The sequence below is a fragment of the Vicugna pacos genome, chromosome 30 (assembly GCF_048564905.1).
Source record: "Vicugna pacos chromosome 30, VicPac4, whole genome shotgun sequence".
Taxonomy (NCBI): Eukaryota; Metazoa; Chordata; class Mammalia; order Artiodactyla; family Camelidae; genus Vicugna; species Vicugna pacos.
The window spans coordinates 26,313,976-26,340,296 of NC_133016.1; the positions used below are offsets into that span (position 1 = coordinate 26,313,976).

The 26,321-nt window shown below is 42.8% G+C and overlaps 1 protein-coding gene across 6 annotated transcripts in view; it reads right to left on the reverse strand.

Annotated features, from left to right (window-relative positions):
- LOC140690317 (trafficking protein particle complex subunit 9-like) overlaps nucleotides 1-22,451 on the reverse strand; it is a 103,785-nt gene extending 81,334 nt beyond the window's left edge. For 2 of the 6 annotated variants that reach the window (XR_012065550.1, XR_012065549.1), the window contains exon 1: nucleotides 22,204-22,396. Coding sequence is in view for 1 of the 6 variants with exons in the window: in XM_072952020.1 (XP_072808121.1) it covers nucleotides 22,204-22,294 (91 nt within the window). In the remaining 5 variants the exon portion in view is untranslated. Of the gene's footprint in view, nucleotides 1-20,642; nucleotides 20,812-22,203 lie in introns of those variants that run through there. The other 4 variants (XR_012065556.1, XR_012065557.1, XR_012065546.1 and 1 more) reach the window with 4 other exon arrangements.
- Between the last annotated feature and the right edge of the window lie 3,870 nt (nucleotides 22,452-26,321).

Genomic DNA, 26,321 nt, shown 5'->3' on the forward strand with positions numbered 1-26,321 from the left:
GGAATAGGAGAGGAAATTCCTCACTGAGGGGACAGTGGAATCCCATCCATAAGATAGAATACACAGTACAAACTGCAGTAATATCGGGAGTGAATAACTTAGAAGAATTCTGAAGTTATAACATTGATGAAAAACTATAAAAAACACTGACAGGCAGATTAAAACACACAGTCATATATATTATATAGAAACATATGTAGTCTGCTCCCATGTTGCATAGAAATACAAACATATTTGTTCATTTATGGGCACTTATGACTTTATCCCTGGTAGAATATTTCAACTAAATCAAATAATCAATATAACACTCCTCTTGTCAAATCTACTTGATAAGTTACTCTGCTATGTAACCATAAAGTGTCTAAGATAGATCTAAAATTAGTGAAAAAGAGCTTTGTATGGCTTCTTGAATTCTTCTCAAATTTCCAAGCTTAATTTTAAAATAGATCTGAGCAGTATTTCTATATTATCTTTTCCCTTGTGAAATGAACAACACAGTCTGTTGTCAAAATTCTGTGCTTACAAATATTCACGAGCACAGTATCCTCACAAAACTGCTGGACAGCAAAGCACTATCCAGACACTGTGACCAAATAAATGAAACACAAGGAAGACAGTGACCCTATTCTGGAGGGCTTATAGTCTGTGTCAACACTGGGGTTTTTACTTGATTGGTTTGATTGGGTAGCAAAATAAAATCAATCAAGTGCTTTCTTCTTTGAGCGTTCTGTAAGTCATGACTGTTTTTAGTGTCATGAGCAGGAAAGACTTAAGCATGACTTGATTAGGTCAACTAGCAACAATCATCACTGGAGAGTGAGTAATATAGAAGTTAACTGATAGCAATGCTTCTGCCTACATGAGCCCTATAATAAATCTACACTGACATCCGAAAGGAAAATAAGGAGATGAGGTCCCCAATGAGAAAACAAACTAACAAGAAATCAAAAAAGGAAAGATGTTTTCATTAATGATTCCAGGCAGTAGTGGAGCATGGTGGTGAAGATCACAAATGCTGGGGACAAACATGAGGGTCTCAACTCCCACAGCACTGGGTAGCTGTGACACTGATATTTCAGTGAAATTTTCTGCACCTCAGTCTCCTATCCAAAGACGGGGGAAAACAACCGCACCCATCTCCTAGACTGTTTCTACAAATTTAGATATTTTATACATAAAAGCTTAAATAAAATACTTCAGATTTAAAATAATACCCCAAAACACATGGAACAAAGAAAACAGAGATAAATTGGAGTTCATCAAAATTTAAAACTTTGCTTCAAAGGGCACCATTCAGAAAGTGAAAAAACAACACACTAGAGAAAATTTTTTCAAATCATTTATCTCATAAGGAATTTGTATCTCCAAATGAAGAAAAAAAACCCCTACAACTCAACAATAAAAAGGCAACTCAATTAAAAAATTAATAAATGTTCTGAAAAGGTATTTTTCAAGAAAAACATAGAAATGTCCAATAAGCACAATGAAATGATGTTCAATAGCATTAGCTGTAAGGAAAATCAAGTCAAAACCACTAGGAGAAGCCGCTTCACACTCACAACAATAGGTTATAATAAAAAAAATGGTAACAAGCACTAATGAGGACACAGAGGAAGTGGAGCGCACAGCCCTTGCTGGTGAGGACGTAACACAGCGTGGCCACTTTGGAAAACAGCCTGGCAGGGCCTCAGAGAGTTGAACATTTCGTTTCTGACTTACCCAGCAATTCTGCTCTCTGGGCACACACGAAAGAGAACTGAAAACAGATATCCACATAAAAAATCCCACATGAGTGTCCACGGCGACATTACTCATCACAGCCAAAAAGCAGAAACAACCCAAATGCCTATCACCTGGTGAATGGGTAAACAGAGGGGCCCAGCCATACAGTGGAATGTTATACAGCAATAGCAAAGCATAGAATAGTGACTCAGGCCACAACATGGACAAACATTGAAAACGTTACTCAGTGTGAAAGTAGTCAGTCACAATAGACGGTTCCACTTACATGAAGTGACTCGATTTACATGAAATGTCCAGCACAGGCAAATCCACAGAGAGAAAAGTGGCTCCTTGGGGCTGGGGGAGGATGGGGAAGATGGGAATGTCTGCTTATGCATACGGGGCATCCTGTTGGGGGGATGAAAATGTTCTAAGATTGAATGGGATGCACAATTCTGGGCATAGAGTAAAAACCGATGTACATTTTAATGGGTGAATTGTATTAAAACTGTTAAGAACAAAAGCATCTCGGGGCAGTACCTTCCAGAGTAAATGCAAATTGCTAACTTTTATTAGAGGAAAAAGAAACTGCCCTCAGCATGAAAGCAGGAGATCAGCAAATGTGAGTTAACCGAAATTGGACAAGAGCATTTCACTTGAAACAGTTGCTGAGTGTACACGAAATATTCAGAAATAGGAGAATCACCTTGACATCACGAAGAAGCATTCTGCTTCAAATGCAGATCAAGGATTCGGCAAGCCCTGCTGCCAGAAATGAGCAGAGAAGAATCCTGATTCATAAAACTAGCACCAGAGCCAACAAGGAAATGGTGGTGAGGAAAGCAGGCGGCGAATATCTGGAAGAGTTTGCTACAAATATTTTCTCCACCGAAAATTTAAAAATAAAATGAAAGTGATGAAATGCTGTGTTGACATCACGTGAATGGGCTTCCTTCGGTGCTCGACTGTTCTGTAACCCAGATTGATAGACTCAGGAGAATCAGCATGGCTCCTGGGGGTCCCCAAAGGACTGCCCACCAGCACGCTGACCACCATCACATCTGCCAGGTTTGAATTGCAGGGAAGAGACCAAGTTCTGAAAGGTACCGGAAATGTTGACAAGGGAAGAAAAGGATGAGTTAAGTCCTGGGACAGAGGCACTCTGAGCAGAGGCCAGAAGGCTGCAGGTGAACTGCAGTAGACCTGGGGCAGGAAGGGATCACGGGGGAGCATATCTCAATTCTCTTCTGTCTCTCCCTCCGGTAGGAGAGATAAAGCCTGCATCCTTCTCACCTGGAACTGTGGGTTCTGGCTGGCGGAAGTCTTACCGACACGGAATGATTATTCAAGACTCTGTGGAAAAAGTCAAGAAATCGAGAGGGAGTAGGGAGCCATCTCCATGAGCCTCTCAAATGTTCCCATATTTATTGTGTATAATCAAAGGAAAAATTCGTTAACAGTTGTGAGATAGTAAGGAGGAAATTCGGGAAAGACAGGATGAGGCAGAGATTGTAGAATATACAATGAGTACAAAGGATTAGTGTATGTTTAGGGAAGTCATGGGGTGAGGGGAACAAGATACACTTTTAGATATGTTCATTACAAAGCACACCACCAGACCAGCCAGGTCTTTATTTTGGGGATAATAGACTAACAACACACAAGCCCAGCGTTTATAGCTGAGGTTCTCGGTCCTTGCTTTGCAACCAGCAGAGTGCTACCTAAAACCTCAACTACACAAGCAAAGCATTGTCTCTGCTTTTTAAGGAAAGGAGACTGGAGTGAAGATGCACAGGAACTTGCTTGCAAAGCAGTACCAAAGCATATTTTTTCTTCTTAAAGTTCAGAGGCGACTGTGCTGTGTTATAATTTGTTAACCCAATCATGGGCTCCCACATGGAACCATTATGGAGGGCACCCTAGGATGACTAATCCTGGATGTGGGTCTCTTCCTGCCATCTTCAGCCACTCTAGCAGGGTCTACGCACATCCGAGAATAACGATCCTACGGAACCACCCACTCTCTTAACTCCTGATGCTTGAAACTTAATTTTAGCTCTACACAACTTTCCGTAGAAAAGTTTCAGAAATAAAAGATATAATATTCCTTTTATATCTCATCATATTACTGATTTTTCTGATTGCTCTCTGCTGCTTCTACTTGGTAAAGCACCTCATTCTGCAGCTGAATTCAGTAATTTCCGTTGTGCATTTCTAGCCAGTTTGGGCTCGCTAAATTCTATTGGTCAAATATCGATATAGTTAATTGATTTCTTTGTTCATCAATTTCAGCCAGGAGGAGAGGGAGTGTCACTCTTTTCCTCAGCCCACCCTCAAGAATTTTCTCATCAACTCAGGCCTCCTGAAAACAAAACAAAGTATTTTTTCCCTTCTACTCTTTCCACAAACACAACAGGAAACATCAGTCTGGAGAAAGTTTTCAACACAAATTTTAAAACAAAAATCTATAAACCTGAAGCAACTCCATCTCCGAATCATGATACACAATGACATGAGAGTAATTGTGTCAGGCACAAAGCATGAGGGAGCCTGACTACCTGATTTCTATTCTTCAAAGGAAGGAAGGTTTTCGTATTTTTTATTATCATTCTTGGTCATTGTTTCTGATTATGCCAAAAAATAGTTTATGAAATAATTATGCAATGCAATAACAGATTTTTAATGTATCAATTTTAGAAGGCATTCAGAGGGGATAGGAAAACCCACCTCTGTAAAAAATGTAAAATTTCTTCCCCTGTTAAGAACACGTATACAAAATGCAACAGAGAATTCAAATTCTTGTGGAGAGGATCAAAACCACAGAATCAAAGCAAAGTCATTACAATGAGTCAATTTAAATTTCACTGGACAAACATGCTCAATGCATACAAATAATTTTAAAGGCACACTGCAAAGCATTCACTTAATGATCTGCAGGCTAGAGGAAGAATTTCCCTCTTGAACAGACAACAGAAATCTGTAGGTTGTCCCACCAAACCAGGAGCAGAGAACAATCAGGTTTTTAACAGTTTTGATAAATCAGCATGTTCTAAAGATCAAAATCCAGAAATTTTAAACATTCATTCAAACCACAATGAAACAAGCACTTAAAGAAAAAAAAAACACAAAGAATCTAAGCACAGAGGTCATTTAGATAGATCAATGAGAATTTCTTGTACCGCTGGAAGAAAGAACAGGCTATAACCTTTTACTTGAAAAATAAAACTTCTTTTAAAGATAAATGCTAAAACATATTTCATCCTTCATGTTGCCTTAAAAAATCTGAGGTACTTGTATCTGATCAGAAAAGCAATTCGGAGTAATATTATGTTACAATTCAGTGCCAGTTTGCTCTAGAAGAAAAGAGAAAAGTTACTATTTCTCATTCTGCACAGTTTAAAGAACCTCCCTGTCTCTATATCCTCCCATTTCCTAAGCTCAACCTCCCTAACACTTCTGAAACAAGTATGAGAAAGTCTTATTCCCAACATGCCAAATGACAAAAGAATATCAATTTATTTATGTAAATATATGCCTACACCTTGAAATGGAGGAGAAAGTTATCAGAAGTCTATATGGAACTTCTTTCTATCTTCCTGATATCACACACACAAACGTTCACACAGACACAGACACATACCCCCTGGATTACTGAGCACTTCACAAACTTAGTACTTACAACTTGTAGAAGATAACTTTGTAGTTAATTTAAAATACAAAACTTTCAGCTTTTGAAAGTCTTCATCATCTGCTAAACCATCCAAATATCAAAGAGACCCAATTAGCCTTCTCTGTAGAATGTAATTTCCCTTGATGGCAAAACAGACCCTAAGAAGTACTGGATCAAAGATTCGTGTTTATCACTACCTATGATCGTTTTTAAGCACATTAACAGATTCAGAAATGTATGTCTCATCAACATTTATTCCTATTGAATTAGCATACGTGTTCAATTGTCTATACAGTGACTAGGTCCCATGATGGTGTTTAAGAGCTATTTTGTGTATAGCAATATTTATATTCAAGTGCAGAAAAGGAGGGTGTGTTTTACTCAGTTGTAGAGCACCTGCATAGCATGCACAATGTCCTGGCTTCAGTCCCCAGTACCTCCAAAAAAATAAATAAACTAAGTGCATATTTAAAAATAAGAATAGTGCAGCCACTATGGAAGACAGTGTGGAGATTCCTCAAAAGACTAGGAATAGACTTACCATATGACCCAGGAATCCCACTCCTGGGCTTGTACCCAGAAGGAAAACTACTTCAGGATGACACCTGCACCCCAATGTTCATAGCAGCACTATTTACAATAGCCAAAACATGGAAACTACCTAAATGTCCATCAACAGGTGACTGGATAAAGAAGATGTGGTATATTTATACAATGGAATACTTCTCAGCCATAAAAACCGACAACATAATGCCATTTGCAGCAACATGGATGCTCCTAGAGAATGTCATTCTAAGTGAAGTAAGCCAGAAAGAGAAATAAAAATACCATATGAGATCGCTCATATGCGGAATCTAAAAAACAAAAACAAACAAAAACAAAGCATAAATACAGGACAGAAATAGACTCATGGACCGAGAATACAGACTTGTGGTTACCGGGGGGGGGGGGTAGAGGGTGGGAAGGGATAGACTGGGATTTCAAAATTGTAGAATAAATAAACAAGATTACACTGTATAGCACTGGGAAATATACACAAAATGTTATGATAAATCACAGAGAAAAAAATGTGACAATGAGTGTGTATATGTCCATGAATGACTGAAAAATTGTGCTGAACAATGGAATTTGACACAGCACTGTAAAATGATTATGAATCAATAAAAAATGTAAAAAAAAAAGAATAAACACAGGGAAATATACACAAAATGTTATGATAAATCACAGAGAAAAAAATGTGACAATGAGTGTGTATATTTCCATGAATGACTGAAAAATTGTGCTGAACACTGGAATTTGACACAACACTGTAAAATGATTATAAATCAATAAAAAATGTTAAAAAATAAAAATAAAAATAAATAAACAAAGTTGCAAAACAAAAAAAATAAGAATAAAGTTATAAAAAAACGCAGACTAAAAACCACTGCAACCTAGGTACTACAATTATACTAAAAAAACAAGTGTTTCTATCAAATATTCACTATATGCCAATCACAGAGACAACCACAAGTCACCCCTGAAGCTTCACGTGTGATTCTCAACAACCCTACTAAGTAGACACGGATGAGAAACCCGGCTCTGCGGATGAGGAGACGGAGCTCAGAGGAGCCGGGGACGCTGACCGTCCTACTCCGTGTGACACCGCGTCAGCCCAGGGCAAGCGCTGACAGTGCTGCACTGAGGGGACACCCAGCTGCATGGACCCTTGGGGTACTGGGGAGTCCCAGAAAACACTAAAAATTTTTCAGTGAAAAACCAGCTCAAATATATTACACTGTGCCGCATCCCTTAAACAGGGAACGTGAACGAGACCTTTTTGATGCGTCCATGTTCTTTCTGCCATCATCAGTTACTTGCCCTCACTGCGTCACCAGTGATGATCTGGACCCCATATGAAGTGCACTCAGATGGCAGAGCTTTTAATGCTGTTTTATGAAGTTTGTAAGACTCTGTCTATGCCTCACACTGGTGGTCATCCATCACTTCTAACCAGTGTGGACGTACCGCCTGAAATCATTCCTTTCTGCTTTTTAAAATCCCTTCATCTACTCCAGACTTTTCAATAGCAAAGAAGCAGCTAAACCACAGACAGTGGACAGCTTTTCACCAAATGGACTCGAACAGCCCATCTGACTACCTGGAAGCCCTTTTCTTCTATTAAACCCACTTCCAGGTACTCCATCATTTTCTGATTGGTTAACTGGGCCTCTGACTGGCCTACTCAGAGAGCTCCCAACCTCACATCCAGGGGTGGGAGAGGACCCTGCTGTTGGGGGAAATCAGTGAGGAAGGTGGACATCCTTCAGCCACGTCTGCATGGGTAGAAGTGCCACAGCGTGCTCAGAAATTATACCGTCATCACCCCTGGGCTCCCATGGACTGGTTTCACATTAACCAAAGTCATGAGACACTGATGCAAGAAAACCAGAAACTTAGCTTATTAATGTAACAGAAGACGTGAATCTATGAACCAGACTGAAATATCAGAGTTCAACCATGAGTACATTTTCTCCTCCACTGCCCAATAACGGGCAGGCAGTCACATGGCAAGCATGGACAGAAACGGAGCAGGAAGGGTTTCTAGATTAACTCAATGAACTAAATTTCTATTATACGAACAGATCTACTGCCCAGAAGACAATTAACGCCAATCACGGTGCACTCTCCGTGGACAGCGGCAAGACATGACTATGAGCACCCATGTAACTCTCCTTTCCCTGTCCTTTCTAGGCTAACTGATGCACAGAGGTACAAAGATTCAGGGATGCTGATAACGCTAAACACAAAAAGCCCATCTCTGGGAGCCTCAAAACCAGACAGCCAGGGTTTAAATACCAGCTCTGCCAATTACTAGTTCTGTGATTTTGCCAACTTAATTACCCTCTGTGTGCCTCAATTTCCACACTGTAAAACTGGGATAACAATCAAACCTTCCTTACTCGCTTGTTGAGAAGATTGAAGGATTCATTTCTGTAAAATGCTCAGAAAAGAATGTAGCACATTTTGGGTGTTCAACAAATGTCAACTTAATATCAAAGTGATCTACAAGTCTCCCCTCTAATCATCTTATGTGTTTCCTGGCTAGCCTAAGTCCCAAAGAACATCCTTATTTCTCCTTTTATAAACAATTGGGGAGTACCCTTATGTTCCATCCCACCACCTGTTTAAACTGAGGGAGGGGATGCCTCCTAACCACTCTTTTGGGCCATGGAGAGTGCTTCTCCCTTCACACCCCTGGCCCCTGGCCCACAGCTAGCACTCATCACACTAACAGAGTGAGGTGTGAGTCCGGGGAGACAAGCAGGGCATGTGAAACCCTTCCTTTAACTCCAGTGTTGGTCACCATTGGGAAGCACCTGGGATGCTCAGCTCCATGTCAGGAAAGCCCTGTGCATGAAGGGGCAGGTCCTCTCAAGGGAAGGCTCGCTGTGGCCCAGAGCTACATGGGACAGGGTGAGTCTGTATTTCTGGGACACAGTATCATGACACGCATTTTCCCACAGCCTTGAAGTTCATGAAGAACGTGGCTTCATCAGTAACAAAGAAGGCATTTATCGCCTGTCTACTCTTTTGTGTCATCTCTCAGTTGGCTGCTGGAGACAACATGTGTATAAGTATTGGATCTCCTTAAGCCCCAAAATATATGAAGCAACAAATAATTCTGTGGCTTAACATTGGTTCAGGGCGACTGTGTAACTGTCCTGACTCTGCTGATGCTAAATTATGGGTATAGGAACTATGGAACCTCCTCAAATATCTTTCATCATAAAAACAGCTCTTCTTATTTTCCTGTTTCTTAGTAATTGCCAAAGACTCCCAAATGATGGCTTCACACAAAACAGCAGCTAAAGTTTAAGAGCCCTCTTGACATACTCACTGTGGTAAACACTGCACATAATTTCTAATTCTCACAATTCTACAATTCATATATGAATGTCCCCATCTCACAGACGAGGAAAAAACTCAAAACGAACTGTCTCAGGCTCACGTGGCTCAGTGGCAGCACGTGCAACCAAACCCAAGTCAAAAAACTACACCCCTTCGTATATGTACCAAATCTCCTACCACCAATTAACACACAGCTGCGGGGTCAAAACTCAGGGAACTCAATACACTTTTCACCTTTAAGGTCGTCCAGATGCCGCTTCTAGCTGTTTTATAAAATCCCGGCTCACTGGTTTCTAACACTAGAAGAAAAGCCCGATTTTCCCATTGCTTGCACAGCAAGTCTGAAATGTTCACAGTGAGATGACAGAATAAATCTAAGATATAAGCAGAATAACTTTTCCAGGTAGACACACATAAAAGACATTGGGCTCTTCTGAAGCATTAAGTAAAGGAATCAAAATAAAATAAAGTTATTTAAGCCTTCTTTTACAAACAGGAATGTTAAGACTGTAAGAAGGTGCAACAGTGCCACCTATGGCTAAAATGACCTTCCAGGTTGCCGGGAAAGATGCAACACAAAAATTGCCTGTAGGATCAGAAAGGAGAATCAGATAACTAAAAGCTTATGTAGCATATACTGCACTTTGATTCGGGGGAAGGGAGGGATATTCAGTATTTAATTTGATACTGCTAATACTCCTGAATATAAACAGAAGACATAGGCTCATGGAAACTCATCTTAGAAGAGGAAAGAATCCAGTTCAGCCACTTCATTTTACAGGAGGGGAAACTGAGACATGGAATGTGTCCTCCTGGCAATCGGCAGCAAAGGCATCCTAGGCCTCATGTCTTGCACTGTAGCAAAAACCAACAGATCTGTACTATGCCTATGTTCATAAAAGTCACGTTTGTATTTTTCCAACAGTAGGTTATCTAATATCTTGCAAAATACTTCTCAAAGATCCAGGATATCATACAAGTTTGTCGACATACAAAAATATTAATTTACATAATAAAAGAGCATGAGCTTTATTCTCTCTATTAAAAAAGTAATGTGTCAAATCAATGTTTTGATATTTTAAACCTGTTAAGAGTATAGAAAAAAATCAAAATTTTCTTTAATCACAAAAGAGAGGAGCTTATTCCCTGAAAATGATCAATGTGGATTTTACTAAACTTAATTGATCTGGTCAGAATCCCATGAATTTAAATATCTGAGTGGATGGTTACACGGCAACATAAATTCTGATTTGTAACAATACATATTCTGTGTAAATAATCTTCAAGGTCATCTGATTAAGGCAATTTAACTAGTCCCTGTCTCACTAGAATGATACAGATTTCATTAAAACTTCATACTACACCAAAAAAAAAAATGAATCCTTGTTACTTTAAACCATATTCAAATATATCATACATATACATATTAAATATGCATCAGAAATAAGCGACACTCTTTAGTATTCAGAGTTGATCAATCTAACATATCTGTCATTGTGACAGCACTTTTATTAAGCACCTCTTGTGTTCTTTGTATACAAGGCGTCTAACTCTCACAGTCAGACAAATTAAACAATATTACTAAAATTTCACAAATGAGGAAATGTACTTAAGCCATGAAAACAACTTACATATTCATCAACAGGAAAGAAAAGAGTAAAGACTTTACTTACAATATTCACTGACAATCTTTTCTTCCATATTAAGACTACATAAAACCAATTCAGTCTTTGTAAGTATTTCTGTCAATAAGGGCCACTAGAGAAAAACAAGTAACATCAATAGCAGTGGTTGGACTTTCAGAGCCCACTTCTCTTTTGCACTATAATTATTTTTAATGTTATGTTTTTAGTGCTTACAGAGCACTAAAATATAAAATTAACTTTTTAAGTAATTACCTGAGAATTATAAATTTGTGAAAATAAACAATTGTAATTTCTGCCACTCTGTCTCACCTTCTCAATGGTGTCTCTCCTTTGAAGGCATCATCAAGCTGAGATCACTAAACTCGGCCATTAATGGAGTCACAGGTGTTTGGGTAACCACTTAACGGGAGGCTGATTAGAGGAGCAATTAAGAATGCATTCTGTGCAGCCTGGGTTCCAGCACCGAGCTAGCCACAGCCTGCTGCGTGTAATTTGGGACAAGCTGCTCCATCTCTCAATCCCTCAGCTGCAAAAAAGGAGACACTGATACCTACAATCAAACACCTGCTATGAACTAAAACATGAGGAAAGCATTTTAGCCTTAGGTAGGTGTCCACTCACAGTGAGTTTGGTCATTATGATGATGAGGATGCCTGTTAATAAATTAAGCTAGACCACAAAGGAGAAATCACCTTAAAGGAGAAACATTTTAAGTCAATGAGCATTTCTTTTTGGATGGATTGCACAATATTCTATTGATTTTTTTAATAAACCAAATTTTGTCCATTAATTATAGATTTACAGGTTCATGGACAAGTCTCCAGAAAAAGAATTAGAGGCCTCTAAACTCCGTAAATTAAGAAAGTAAATTAAAAAAAAATCAGGGAGGAGGTTATACCTCATGTGGGAGAGTATGTGCTTAGCATGCATGAGGCACTCAGTTCAGTCCCCAGTAACTCCATTTAAAAACTTTGTTTTTTAAGAAATGGGGAATTAAAGCAAAAAGATGGAGGAATACAGACTTTTTTAGAGACTCATCTCAGATTTAAGATGGGGAAGATACCATCTATTTCTCAGAGGAAATTTATGTAAACTGGATCTGAGATATCTAGTTCTTTAACATTATTCATGAATTCATATTACCAAGTCATAAACTACCTGATAATCAACAGTGGTGATACTGATCATAACAGCTGCCATCACGGATCGAGCTCCGGCTAGGACTGCTCTGTTCTGACATCTCTGCCCCTGAGGCCTCACCAGACTGACAGCACTAAACTAGGTCATTCATGAGCACCTCGTGTAAGTCCTCCATTTGTGCTTCTGACTCTCCCCTCACCAGCTCCTCTGAGGGAAGCACTGTTATCATCTTACCCACTCACAGATAAGGTCACTGAGGTACAGAAACTAAACCTGCTCCAGGTCACATCGGCATTAAAGGACGTCTGTATTTCTGCTGTTTTGCTTTTGACAAAGGAATCTGAGATATCAATTCAAGGCAGACTGTTAAATAATCAAGTCTGTCAGGTCTTCACCTCAAAGAGCAGATACTATAAATTCCTGATGTAGGATGAGGCTGCCGCCACAAACTGACTCAGCTTGAAATTAATATCCAAGATGAAGCAGCGGATACACGTAAATATTCACGATTGTCAAGTCTGCTCACGGGTCTGGGCCCTTCACTGCCTGAACGGGGGTGAAATCCCCACCCGTGTCTGGGAGAGATGCACGGTGCTTCCCGGGCTCAAACAGGCTTCACGGGCTATTTCCTCCCACAGACTGGCCTCAACGATTAAAAGCTCTCAAGGTTTTTACACCAGGCAAAGCTGAAAGACATTTCTGCAGATGGAGCACTTTCTTAGGCTTAAATCTTTTTTTGCCTACACTCACCCAGGGGGAAAAAAGAAACATGACTCTGCAAAGTCTCTGACCCTCACCACTCACAGGAGTAGAACAGCCACAGCAGAAGATGGCTCTTCACATTGCAGGATGAGAACAAAATAAAGATGCCCCAACAACAGGCACTCCCAGACACAGCGCTCAGCAGTCTTCTGCAAACTCACGGTTGTGTAGCACTCATCACCTTCTATTTCCAGAACACTTCATCACCCCTAAAGAATCCGCCTATCACTAGCAGTCACTCCCTAATCCCCCTCCAACCAGCCCCTTCCAGCCATCACCTGCTCTCTGCCTCTGCATGTGCCTTTTCTGGGCATTTCAGATCACTGAAATCAACAATATTTGACCGTTTGTATCTGCTTCCTTTCAATTAACAAGCTGTTATCAAGGCTTGTATATTTTGAAGTGGTATCAGCATCTCTTTCTTTTTTTTTTTGAGAACGTTAAAGATTATTAGAAGGTGGTAAGCACTATCAAAAAGAGTAGAGTGGAGCATAAGTGATTGGGTTTCAAAGGGAAAAGTGTGGGTTGAACAGTCAGGGTGGACTTCCAAAAACAGGTGGCCTTTTTCATTTTCCTCTTTTTTTTTTCTTTTTTATTCACTCTTACGTGTGAATAATCTTCCACTACATGGAGATACTACATTCTGTTCATCCATTCAGCAGCTATTTATGGACGAGTTCCAGAAAAATGAGTGTAAGAGTTGACTAGCATGGATGGCATTTAAGCAAAGGGCAAAATGTGCGTTCAAAAAAAAGCCAACAAACAGAGGCACAAGGAAATTCAGTGCGTTTCTGAGCAAAGTGCTTGCTTGCTTCGGCAGGACTACCGTGCAGGACTGTGGCGGATATTGGCAGGAGTCACGGTGTGGGAGAAACCTGAGAAGACTCCCCACTGCAAGTAGCTCAGACAATTCTCCTCCCTCATCCTGTATTGTTAGAGCAATGTTTCTAGGTTACTCTTATTTCAAGTAATAGCACTTTAACTGCACATCTGATCATCTCCATCAGACCACCTTTCCTCCAAGCAACAGAAAAGCATTCAATGACCTGAGCAGCTCCAGGACATAATGGTGATGGATTAGGGAGTCCTGCAGCATTCCAGCCTGCAGGCACAAACCCCACATGTGCCCTGGTGATGTCCAGAAAATAAAATGCATGGAAATATCTCACTGTTTTTACACGACATCTGCCCTCAATTTGCCCCAAAATCATGCTCGCAAAGCACTAATCAACCCTCTCAATACAAAAATAAAAAAGCTAAGAAGGCAAATTTAGGCTCTTTCATTGAAAACCAGCAACCATCACTGCCAGTATCTGAGCTGGAATGCTCCTGACTTTGAAAACCACTGCGCAGTTACTTTTCAAGCGTAAAACTCATATATGTATTCCACGTAGATGATATTGCAGTAGGATTTTTCTTTTCAAAATTTCCAGTTGCAACATTAGCACAAGAAAGTTTATGTATAGGCTTTAAAAAAATCAATTATCCTCCACTTTCTTAATTTTGAACTAATTATTATTTTATAAATGTGGCTATGCTGCGTATTATAAACCGTTTGATTTCTGAAAACAAGACCTTTATGACCTCACTATTTCAGAGAAAACTTTAACGATTCTTTGAGAGGTGGGGCCTGGGGCGCCCACTATCAGCTCTTTAAATACTGACAAGGATGTGCTATTAAGTAATGCAAAGGCTCTAACTCCACATTAGCTCAGAAAGCAAAGAAACTACACCAAAGACTTCCTTAAATATTTTATATATTTCTATTCTTTTGAATATTAAAGTTCTTAAATGATATGATTTTTTTGAAAAAGACAACAGCTGTATTAAATTTCCTCTCACCAAGAAAGCAATCTTTATGAAGTAAAAAACCCCTATGGAAATCGAAATGACAGGACGTTTCTAGCTAAGTGAACATCCAGATCTGAACACAAACCTAAATCCGATCAGATCTCATTCGAACGAGCTCTACAAAGTCCTGGGCAACCCTGGAAATTAGCTCTTTTGTTCCAAATGTTGGCTGAGCTAAGATCATCACACTAGGCAGGGAAGGAGAGAAGAGGAAAATCCACCTGGCGGCCTCCATCAGTTTTCTTCCAGCCACAAAATGCCTCTAGGTCGGCCCGCTAACAAGTCCCCCAATAAGGAAAGCCGGCATCCACACTGCCCCTGCCATCCCCAAGTAGCCCCGATGCCCATATCCCAGCCTGTGAATGGTCTTCTAATGATCCCCCAGTTGGTGGCACCCACCCCCTCTTCCCCGCTATACAAACACAGAGAGCCACGGCAGCCTTCCCAAATCACAAATTTGATTACATCAACCCCCACTTCAAACCCTTTAGAGGCTCCCTGTTAGAGTTCTAGCCCCACCCCAGACCCTGCTCGCCCATCCTCACCTAAGTACACAGGTCCCCAGTGACCACAGGGGCCCCTGACCTGCTCCTACTTCCCACTTGCTCCAGTCTCATTTTGACTGTTTCCCAAGGAAGCCTTCCCTCCCTCCAACCTCCACAATTTGTTCCTCTCTTCCTAGAACATTCTAGGCTAAGTCAACTTCTGACAATGCTAAGCTCTCAAGAAGCAAATACATTTTGCTTACTAATGTGGCTACACGCTCTCTCCCCTAGACTCACAGAAGTGCACGTGTAATGTATAAATGAATGACCGGTTGGGTCTCAAAGGGACAGACATACCTGCTCTCGCCCGTCCCGATCCTTCGGTCTGTAGAATATCAGAAGCAAAACCAGAAGTACCTTTCCTGAGGGTCACTTCTGTTGACACCCTTCACTGCCTACTGTGTCAGTTCTAGTAAAACTCAACTTCTTCCAAAGCCCTACATCCCGGACTCTCTCCAGTGTCCTCCCCAGCAGGGGCTCCCTCCACCCTGGACTGCACAGGGCACTCTCCACGGGTGCCCACGCCAAAAGCCTCCAGGCCTCTGCCCGGGCTGCACCTGCGATCTGAGACACATTCTTGACTCCTTCTCCTGGCTGACTCTTACTCTGTCCTCACAACTGAATGTAGAGCCCATTTCTTCCAGGAATTCCTCTCCGATAATGTCCTTTAGGTCTTGTCTGGTCTCTATCTATAGCAGCAGTACATGGTGACCAACTGGGTGTTTGCCCGCTCCTTTGAGACCACGAACACTTGGGAACCACGTGGGAAGGAGTGAGAGATTACAAGACGGTTGAGGGAAGCAAAAAGCAGAAATCACAGTCCAAGTCCCAAATTCAAGGATACTTTCTCAGAAAAAAGTATAAACTATTTCACACGTGTGCAATTTGGCTAGTATTTTTGTGGCTTGGGGACAGCAAGAACTTGGTGTTCTAGTCCAAAACCTAGGTTACATGCAAAGAAATGTATATATTCATATCCAAAGGAAACCAGAGCTGCTCAACAACAGTTTGCAGTTAGAACTGAAAGGAACTTTGATAAAGGCAATCTCTCCCTCTCTGTCTTCTTTCTTTTCTGGCATCATATAATTTTAGAAGTATTTGCGTGACTAACAAATGGCTACAGCCCGTGATTCTGCACTGGAGTGTTTGGGGCTGAGGAAGACCAGATTAGATTCACTCTGTAAATGCAATCACACCAACACACTGATAGGTGCCGTGGTGGTGAAACTGATGTTCCAAAGCAGGCAACCTTATTCGGTAAGAGAACTCTAAATAGAAAGTAAGAAATGCAATGTCCTGTACTCAATTTCATTTGCTATATGGGCCATTAACTGATAGTATATCTTGACTAATGAAACCCAAAAATAAATTGTCAATGTCGGTTTTCTTCATCTGACCATTTTATGCTAACATCGGATATTAAATCCTCACTCCATACGGAAGCTCAGGCCTATGCTGCAGCACAGTTACACCCCGTGGAAGAAAGCCGACCAAGGGAGAATTGGAGAGTTTCCCTTTAGAAGCTGCGAAGTGTGGTTTTACACCTGTATATCATTTGCAACCACATCATCGACAATGGAGTTAGACGTTACCTCTGTGTGGCGAAAAGCACTGCATGCTTCAGAACCATCCAAGAACGCTGAACTTTGTGAAACAGTCCTGAGGCACTTAAATCATACTTTTTCTGAAAGGCTCCAAATCTGACCCACTTCACCATTCCAGGTATAACAGGGAAGTACTGGAAACAGTAGAGAGAACATGCCCTTGAAGTCTGACAAGGCTCTGCTTGAATCCTGCTACAGCATTTATCAACCGCTAAACAAACCAATTCCTTAACCCCTCTGAGAAGGCTTCCCAATCCCCAAAAGGGGGCTGTCAGCGCCCACCTGGGAGTCATGGATTTGAATGAAACACACAAGTAGGGCGGCCGACTGCTACCTGAAACGGGGCCTGGCTAGTTTCCCTCCGCTGCCCTTCTGCCCCTTTAAACTTGCACTGATCCCCCTGGTAAGGATCAAGCCCCCGGAACAGACTGCCCGTATCTTCTGTGTATCCCTGGATACATGACTTACACTTAGGAGGCCAGAAAAACAACTGCCTCCTCCCAAGTCACTAACAATATTCTTAAGAGTCTGGGTATTTTTAACTCTATTTTTCAGGGAGACTATTCCAGAACTTTCCAAGCACCATTCTCCAGGTTGGCTCCCCTCCCAGTGCCCATCCTTCTTACCTCAGATCCTCTGTCTGACTGCCTCCTGTTCATGGGAAAGCGAGTCCGGTAGGGTGGGGACTCCCTAGGCCTCCCTCCCTCCCTCACAGGTGACTGTGAATACCTTCTCCCCACTCCAACTCCAGCTTCTGAGGATTCTAACCTTCCGTATCCTGCAGCCTCTGCCCCATCCTAAGACGCACACGTGGCCAAGACTCTCCCTTTGGATTTCTTTCTGGCTGGCCCTGCTGACCCCCAGGCCCCTTAAGGATAAATGGGATTGCTCTGAAAATGACAAACGCCGCTGGCTGACACACCAAAGCTGCATGGTCTGGGCTTTCCTCCAACCGAGGAACAGCCCTCCCCTCCCTCAGCCTCAGTCTGCAGCTCTCGAGATGATCTAATTCACATGCAAGGCTGTGAACACCAGCTAAGAATGACGACTCCCAACTTGTATCTCTAGTCCAGCTCCTTCACCTGAGCCCCAGTCCCATAGAGCCGAGTGCCTCTTTGAAGTCCTAACTTGGATGAAAAATGGCATCTTAAAAATGCCTCATGTCCACCATTTACTCTGGAATTCGATTCCTGGCAGGTACCTCCCAGACTCCCCATTTTAGTAACAGCCTCAGCACCCACCTAGTTGTCTCAGGTCACATTCAATTTCCACTGTTCCCTCCCCCCGGCCCTGCCCTGGAATCAGTCCTGTTATTTTCGCCAATAAGCTGATCTCAAGTGTGGTTTTGCAGGGACCATGGCCGGAAACACACAAGCTCACAGCATGGTTCACTAACAGTCCGCCGTAGGGTGCTCCCTGGAGGGGGAGGCATCTCCTGCCGCTGGTCACCTCAGAAGGCACTGGATTCTCACACAGGAGGCCCAGGAGAAGGGACTCAAGATTTTCCCGTGGTCTGAGCTTTGAAGGGCCCGAGGTCTGGGGGAGCTCCTAATTAGCAGACACACTTGCCAGTGAGCAGATGAGGATGGGGGAACCCACGCAAGGCTGTTATCACTCCAACTCCTGGGCTCTCGGGAGCCACGGGAAAGACCTGTGTCCAGTGTACAGCCCAGCCATCACAGATCCCAGCCTGCAATTGCCAACCCGGACAGCCTAGACTCCATCTACTTGCGACACTTACTTCTGTTCTGTTCCCCACCCAGAATGTGATGGACTCATTCAGATATTCTGGCCTGTCTCAAGCGAGACAAATTCAGTGAAAAATGAAGTGTCCACATTTGGACCAGAGCATGAAAGGAGAAACAAGGCCTCATGGTCAGCATGATGGTGGTGGCCACACCCTTCCACCGGGTGAGATGAACCATGGTGAGGGTGAGAATCCAGGGTCCTAGGTCGGCCAAATCATCTTCCTTCACGGTTGTCTGGGGTGTTGGAGACTGACTACCACAAACTAACGACACGGCTGTCAGTGGTGGATGTCAGCTGCAACAGAAACGGATTCAACTCTTTACTGCCAACATGGGTTAAAAGTAAAGGCCGGGGCAGGGAGTTCTGCACGGCTGCTGAGGCAAACCACAGACCCAGCTCTGAATGCCCACTGGCTGGAGCAGAGAGGAAGCTACGGCCCTTTTAGCTGTCCCTGTGTCCAACAGATCCAGGTGAGCCAGCTACTTAGGAGAAGGTCATGTTGTCCTGATACCCAGAAAAACCAGCCTCGTAAAGGGAACAAATAGTGTCATGGATTTTAGACCCAATTCGGCCCCTTTATGAAGGCAAAGTAAAGTAAATGGCACGGGGAAGTTGAATGCAAAAAAAAAATTTAAAGAACCAAACGGTGACCGCTTCCTCCAACAGCGTCCCCTGCAGCTGTCACCTCCGTGGCGGCCACTTCCTCACCAGTGACCGCCGGCCATGAAGCGCCGTCACGCACGTCACACAGCGACAGCCAGGAACCGCGTGCCGAGCACGTTTGTGTAAAAGCAGGAATCGAGCAAAATGCTGCAGAGTTTGACCTTACAAGTTTAAATACTCCATGAAAAGAATCCCTGAGCAGCCGACTAAATCAATTCGCATCTTACTTCTTCAAAACAATCAAACAAATTTAATAAGGGCGCATTTGTCACCAAATAAAAGGAGGACCAAACAGGTCCCTCAAAGCAAGGATTTTAACAGGTATCTAACACCAGTGGGTAATGTGCTAACAAAGCAAATATTCCAAAACATTAGAAAATACAAAATGACTAGGATAATACATGGATCAAGACAGATATTAAGATTTTGCTTTTTAAAGCGATGGAGACAGTATGGAGGGCAATCTGGCTATTTCCAATGCAGGGTGTGCACAGCCCACATTTTCAGATGCAACAACATGCTCACTGGGCAGTACAATTGAAAAAGGAATAAAGAAAAAGGAAAAGAGGAACAAGAGAAAATTAGAAACACACAAGAACAAAAATGATTTTGACAGCATGTACAAGAATTTACGTGAGTGTGTGAGGCCAGGGACGAGGGGATGGTGAGACCCACCCTCACCCCCTGCTCCAGGGAAAGCAGGGACCTGAGGGGAGCGGCGCTGCCGGGGGACCCCAACGTGGTCAGCGCCCCTAACCAAAATTCCACCTACAAGCTTCAAGGCAGCTTTTGAGCTACAAATTGTGGTCGCATTTCAGTCTGGACCGTTTTACTCACTTCCACCAAGAGTAGCAGGAGAGAATTAGGCTCTGCTCCTGTACCAAAGAATTGTTTAAATAATTAATGACTGTGGAATACTAAAAGCAACAATGGGGTAAAAGTGAGTGGAGGAGAATGTGCTTGACCCGAGCTCACTGGCCGCGTTATCTCACTGACGTTCAGAAGCTGGCTGAGCCCTTATGGTACCAGAACAGACAGACCCAAAAGGAGGGAGGTTTAATGCGCTGCTGTATTTCGATACTGGGAGCCATGCCTGGTACACGAGGTTCTGGGTAAACAATGGGGACAGTGTCAACCACTGTGGGCTAATTACACATCCGGATACTCCGCCAAGTCCCAAGGGCAGACTTCAAAAGACAAAAACAATCTGGCATTCTCTGGTGGGGCTGCAGACTCAGAGACAAGCATTTGTTGAGCAAAAATATCACCAGTGCCTCCTATGACAAAAGAGGAGGCACTGGCGTGGGGGCTGGGGCAGGGCTCCAGGCTTCCACTGCTCACTCACCAGTCTGTCCAGGGGGAGAAGTGGTCCCTGCTTATGTTGCACCGATGCACCTACCTTGACAAATGCCTGGGGCCTCAGCAGGTGTTGACAGGAGAGGTGAATGGAGCCAGACTTGGTGTAGCACGGTGCTGGCAGCTATGCCCTCAGCAGTGCCCAGGCTCCTATACATGCCAGCTCATCTTAAGAAGCAGATGGGGAGTGCGGGCATGTAGATCACAGGGCCCTGAGAGGACAAGTACAGATCATGGCTACAGCATGCCTCTCCCCTTCCTTAAGTCATAGAGGTATGTCTGGGAGGAACAGAAAATTCATCCAGAACCTGCTACATTGTCTCTCGCAGGTGGGACTCGTGTCCCCTGTGCTTCTCACCCACAGGGCTGGTCTAGACATTCTTTTTATCAATTCTCTAGCATCTTCCCCTCCCACTTACCAACAACCAGAGAGTAGGATCTGATCTTAGCTAAGTTCAAGAGTCACAGAGCACTTCCTTCACAGCGGGCCCAGAAACATGTGCCAGGTTCTCGGACCGTCACCTGTGGGACCACCATGAGCCCTCTCCAGACTCAAGGACAGAGGCCGTAGGCCGGGGGAACACAGCTTCCCTCACTCTCCCCAGCAAAGGTTTCCACGTCTCGGAAAAGGCATCTCACCCTCTTCTGCCTGAGGGACAGCACAACAGATACACCGGGAAACAGAGCTGAAGTTGGGGGTTAGGCAGCCCAGAAGAGCTTGTCTGTACTTCCGAGGCAATGTGGGGCCGTTGACTTAATCACAGGGAAAAAGTGAGAATGAACATTTCCCTGCTCTGTCCCATACACCGTGATACGCCTTTCCCTGCATAAGGAGTTCATTCGGAAGTCCCCGGCGGTGTTTCTGATGTCCTAACTTGGCATGGAGGCTGTCGGGCAAGAAGAGAGGGCCTGAGCAGAATAGGTGCTGGGCCTGGGAGGCAGGAGACACCGGCTCCAGCCCCAGCTCAACCAGCTCCTCGTTCCACCTCTCGGGGTTCAGCATCTCATCTATAAGCAAAGGGATGAGACTGTCCCAGGACAGGCTGCCCAACAGAAATGAAATGAGAGCCATGTAAATAATGTTTCCCATTTGCCACGTTTAAAATGGTAAACAAAGAAACAAACCAACAAACAAAAAACAAATACTAGAAACTGATTTTAAGAACAGATCTTACTTAATCAACTGTATGTAAAATACTATCATTTTGACATGTAATCAATATAGGAAGTAAAGAGATAGTTTATATACTTTTACTAGACAAGCCTCAGTGTCTGATGTGCATTTGACTTACAGCACATCTCAGCTCAGTCCAGCCTCCTCCCCAGTGCTCCTAGCATCAGTGGCTTTGGCTACTTTATTGGACAGCAACCCCAGGGTTCCCACCATGGTCATGGCTGTAAAGCGGGAGTAAGTGTCCACACTAACCCTAAAAGGATCTCTCTGAAACAAAGGCGGATTCACTTTGAAATGTCTGGAAACCGGCGGGCTACATCTCCATCCCCCCTTGGCTACAAGACAGACTTCTTCCTTGCTGATCCCTTTCTGGATGTAGGGAAGCAATCCGGCACAAAGCCAGGGTGGGCTGGCCTCCACGTAAACTTACCTGCTGTCTGTGTCCAGTCCCATGAAGTCCTCCTTCTCAAACGGGATGCAGGGGAGGGGGATCTTGTCCCCAGAATTCTTGGGGCCACCATCCAGCCACTTGGACTTGAGCAAGATGAAGAGTGACTCAGTGAAGTCCTCGATCCTCTTCTCCACCACCCTGCAGTCCTCTAAATTTGAAGGCAACGTCGGTGCGTGGCTGCTCGTCTTCCTCCACATGCAGTACAAAGACAAAGAGCTGAGAGTCATTATCGAGGTGCCATACAGCTCCTCTGCACGTGGAGCTTCTCCAAGGCCTTGGCAGAGATACAGTCGGTAATGGTGACAAGGCCCACGACCTTGCAGTGTTTCTGGAAGACGCTCCACCCATTCTCAGGCACATAGCGGTGCCTGTAGTGGATACAGAGTGTCCACTGGGAGCCACATGGGCTGATATGGCTCACCGAGGTGAGTAGCTGATAGATGCAAAAGAAATTCTCCTCTGAGATGATCTCATTGGTTTGGACTACAACGGGAAGAGTCTGGTGGTCCTCAGCACACTACACGTAGTCAGGGATGCTCATGTTGCAGGCCCTGCCGAGACAGGAGAGGAGATCGAGGTACATACTCTGCTGTGTGTTATGGGCCCATCTGGGTTGCGGTGACCTGGTGTGTACCAGACAGAAGGCAAGGGAAGCCAAAGCAAATCCGGGGGTACAGTTTGTCCTCAGAGTCTGCACATGGCTACTGTAGCTCGGATCACATTACCCAGTTTTTGGTCTAGGCTTCCTGCCCCTGCAGAGAAGTGTCATTTCTTATTTTATATTTCCAAGCACCTAGCAAGGCTCTGATATAAAGCCACTACTCAAAAATGCTGAATAAAGAAATGAACAAAGGATATGCTTTCCCCAAACCCCTTCAGCAGAATATAAAGAAAAGGACCACAGTAGGATCAAAAGATCTGGAATTCTATTCAATTTATTTGAACCCCTTAGCTTCATAGTAATGGATAAGAAAACTTGCCTTGGGGTAGAGGGTACTGTTCATTGGTGGAGCACATGCTTAGCATGTACGAGGTCCTGGGTTCAAACCCCAGTACCTCATTTTAAAAAATCAAACAAATAAATACACCTAATTTCCCTCCTGAAAAAGTATTTTTTAATTCAAAAGTCAAAAAACACCTTGCAATTGACACAACATTGTAAACTGGACTATACATCAATTAAAAAAAATCCTTGCCTTTCAAGAATATATCTGGATTACGGATGTTTGCAAATGTAAAATGCCTAGGGTACCACCTGCATAGAAAGTGGTGACTGTACAAATGTACTATCCCCCCTTTATGAGCTATTCTTCCTTTGGGGGAGTTATAACCTCTCAGAGCTAATTTTCTCAGTTTAAAAAATATAAACATTACCTGGTTCTCAGTACTGCTGAAGAATCAGATAACCCTAAGAAAGCATCTGACCCACAGAATTTACTCAATAAATGTTTTTTGAATGAATGAATAAACAAGCAAAGTGAATGCTGCTCCCTGCCAAAGACCATCATAATGATACTTCCTGGAAATCCCAAGCCCACGTTCACCAGACTCTGCACTAACAATGTGGGTGACCTGGGCAGGCCTGTGTGCTTCTCTAAGCCCCAATTTAATCGTGGATAGAAATGAGGGCAATAACACAAACCTCAAATTGTTAGTGAGTCAGTAATGAATTGTACCCCAATATTGCAAGATGGAACCATTAAGGAAAACTGGGCAAAGAGTCCATAGGCCCTCTCCATACTATCTCTTACTACCACATGGGAATCTACATTACATCTCAAAATAAAAAGTCTAATTTTTTAAAGAGGTTTTCGAGGTTAGGTGAGCTCACTGTCTCAAATAAGGAACACACAGTACAAATAGGACAATGCCCAGCCCATGAGATACACTCAGTTAACATTCCCACTGAGCCCACTAGTCCCTCCAAATTCTAATGGTGTCCACTTCCAAGAGCCCATGTGACCATCCTTGTTCTAATTTTCTATTTGTAATTTTTTTCTTTTCATTAAATAGAAACACCCAATTCCATAGAATTCTTACCAGATATCATGATGGCAGCCCTTCAAAACCTGACCACAGAGATCATGATGGCAGCCCTTCTTGGTGAAACAATAAAATGAATAGCCATTTTCACAAGACCTCTGAGTAAATCTACTAGGGAACTTCATCCTGGTCTGAGGAAGAGGACTGGGGAGGAGGGGGCATTCAGGGGCACAGAGAATCATGGGCCACCTGTCCCACGATGGACTTTAGACTCACCCTCACCCTTCAGGAACTACTAAATACACACAGACAGAGTGCTATGGACAAGATTTTTTTTTTTAAACAAATCCCTGAATCCCTAGCAGGTCTTGTTTCTACCCATACACAAATGGCTTATGTGCATAATGTTTCACAAAAGCCTTAAAATATTATCACCCCAACTTGACACATCAAGAAACTGAGGTAGAGAAGTTTATCACATTCTACAAGATTAGAGAGAGGCCACGTCAGACACCGAATTTAAATCCAAGCCCCTGCTCCAGTGCTCACACTAGAAAGTGTGACATACTGCCCCTTTCCTGCCCTCTCCCTGCAATCAATCTCTGAATAGTCTTTTCTGTGTCACCTGGAATCACAATCACATTCATTTTCCACAAAGAGCTATGTCACTCCTTGGAGGACTTTTCAAAATCTAAAGGGTTGGTTTGAGAGGAGAGATTTGCATTTTCTGTTTCTCAAAGGAAACATGGCTTTAAAAGAAACTGAAAAGTAGTTATCTAGTCTAAGCCCTCATTGTGCAGAGAAAGAACCAGAGGCTCAGAAGAGATGAGGAAAGGGCCTTATTAACAAATATTGCCTCAGCGCAGCACCAAGCCAGACCTGGCACTTCTAGGGGAGGATCTGGAAGGCCCAGGAGAATGAGTGTTAGAAAACAGAAAGAGAAGAAGCATACAAGGCCCCGTCTCTTCACCACCATAACATGAATTTCCACCAAATTACCCAGAATGGGTGCAGCCAATATTAAGTTTGTCAAAAGAGGTTATAGAATTCTCAACCATAGTGGAAATTCCAACATTTACTGTGCTTTTTTCCCAGTTCAAGCATCAATTCAGTGGGCACTCTGTACCAGGGACTACACGAGGCCTGGGGTTCTCCCAAATACAGATCTCTATTACCACGTGTGCAAACCACATTAAGGCCACCAGAAGAAAAGCGCCCACAGATAAGATGGAATTACTGAAACTGAAAGCAGCAAAAGAGCATATATTACTAGGAAAAACGGTGCTCCTAGTAATGGACTCATGGACATAGAAAGCAAACTGTGTTTAGCAGGCAGGAAAGGGGGGATTAACAGATACAAATTAGTAAATATAAAATAAATGACAAGGACCTGCTACATAACACAGGGAACTATATTCAATTTCTTGTAGTGATTTATACTAAAAACAATCTAAAACATATATATATATACATATGCATATGTTTATAACTGAATCTCTGCTGTACACTTGAAACTAACATTGTAAATTGACTACACTTAAATAAAAAATAATTTTAAAAAATAAGTAAAAATAAATGCAATGCCATTAAGAAAAAATAAAAGAACTCTCTAATCCCCTTAACTGTAGGTGGTCGAGAAATCTAGCTGCAAACACCAAGTCCACTGGATCACTCCAGCACTGGCTGTCACTCTTTCTGACCATCAGAGAGTCACTTGCTTCACTGAGGTTACTTTTCTCTTCTGTGAAAGGCTACAGTTGCAACTAACGATGTATAGAATCTCATCATTCACAAGCCCAAAAAGTAGTGAGGACTTCACATGGGCCAAGCTCTGGTCAGATGAAAAGATAGGGTCCCAGATATATTCATGGGTAGAAGAAGTTTATGCCATAAAGGTATAAATTCTTCCTGTTTTGATAGACAGATTCATTTCAATTCTGGTTAGAATTCCTACCAGATTTTTCTTGGAATATAACAAGTTAATTTATGGTCAGGAATAGCCAAGAAATTTCTTTAGAACCACCACTTGGGAGGGGTGGATAGGTCATTCATTTCCACTGCTCTTTCTGAAGTGATGAAAACGTTCTGGAATAATAATGCATGCACCACTGTGA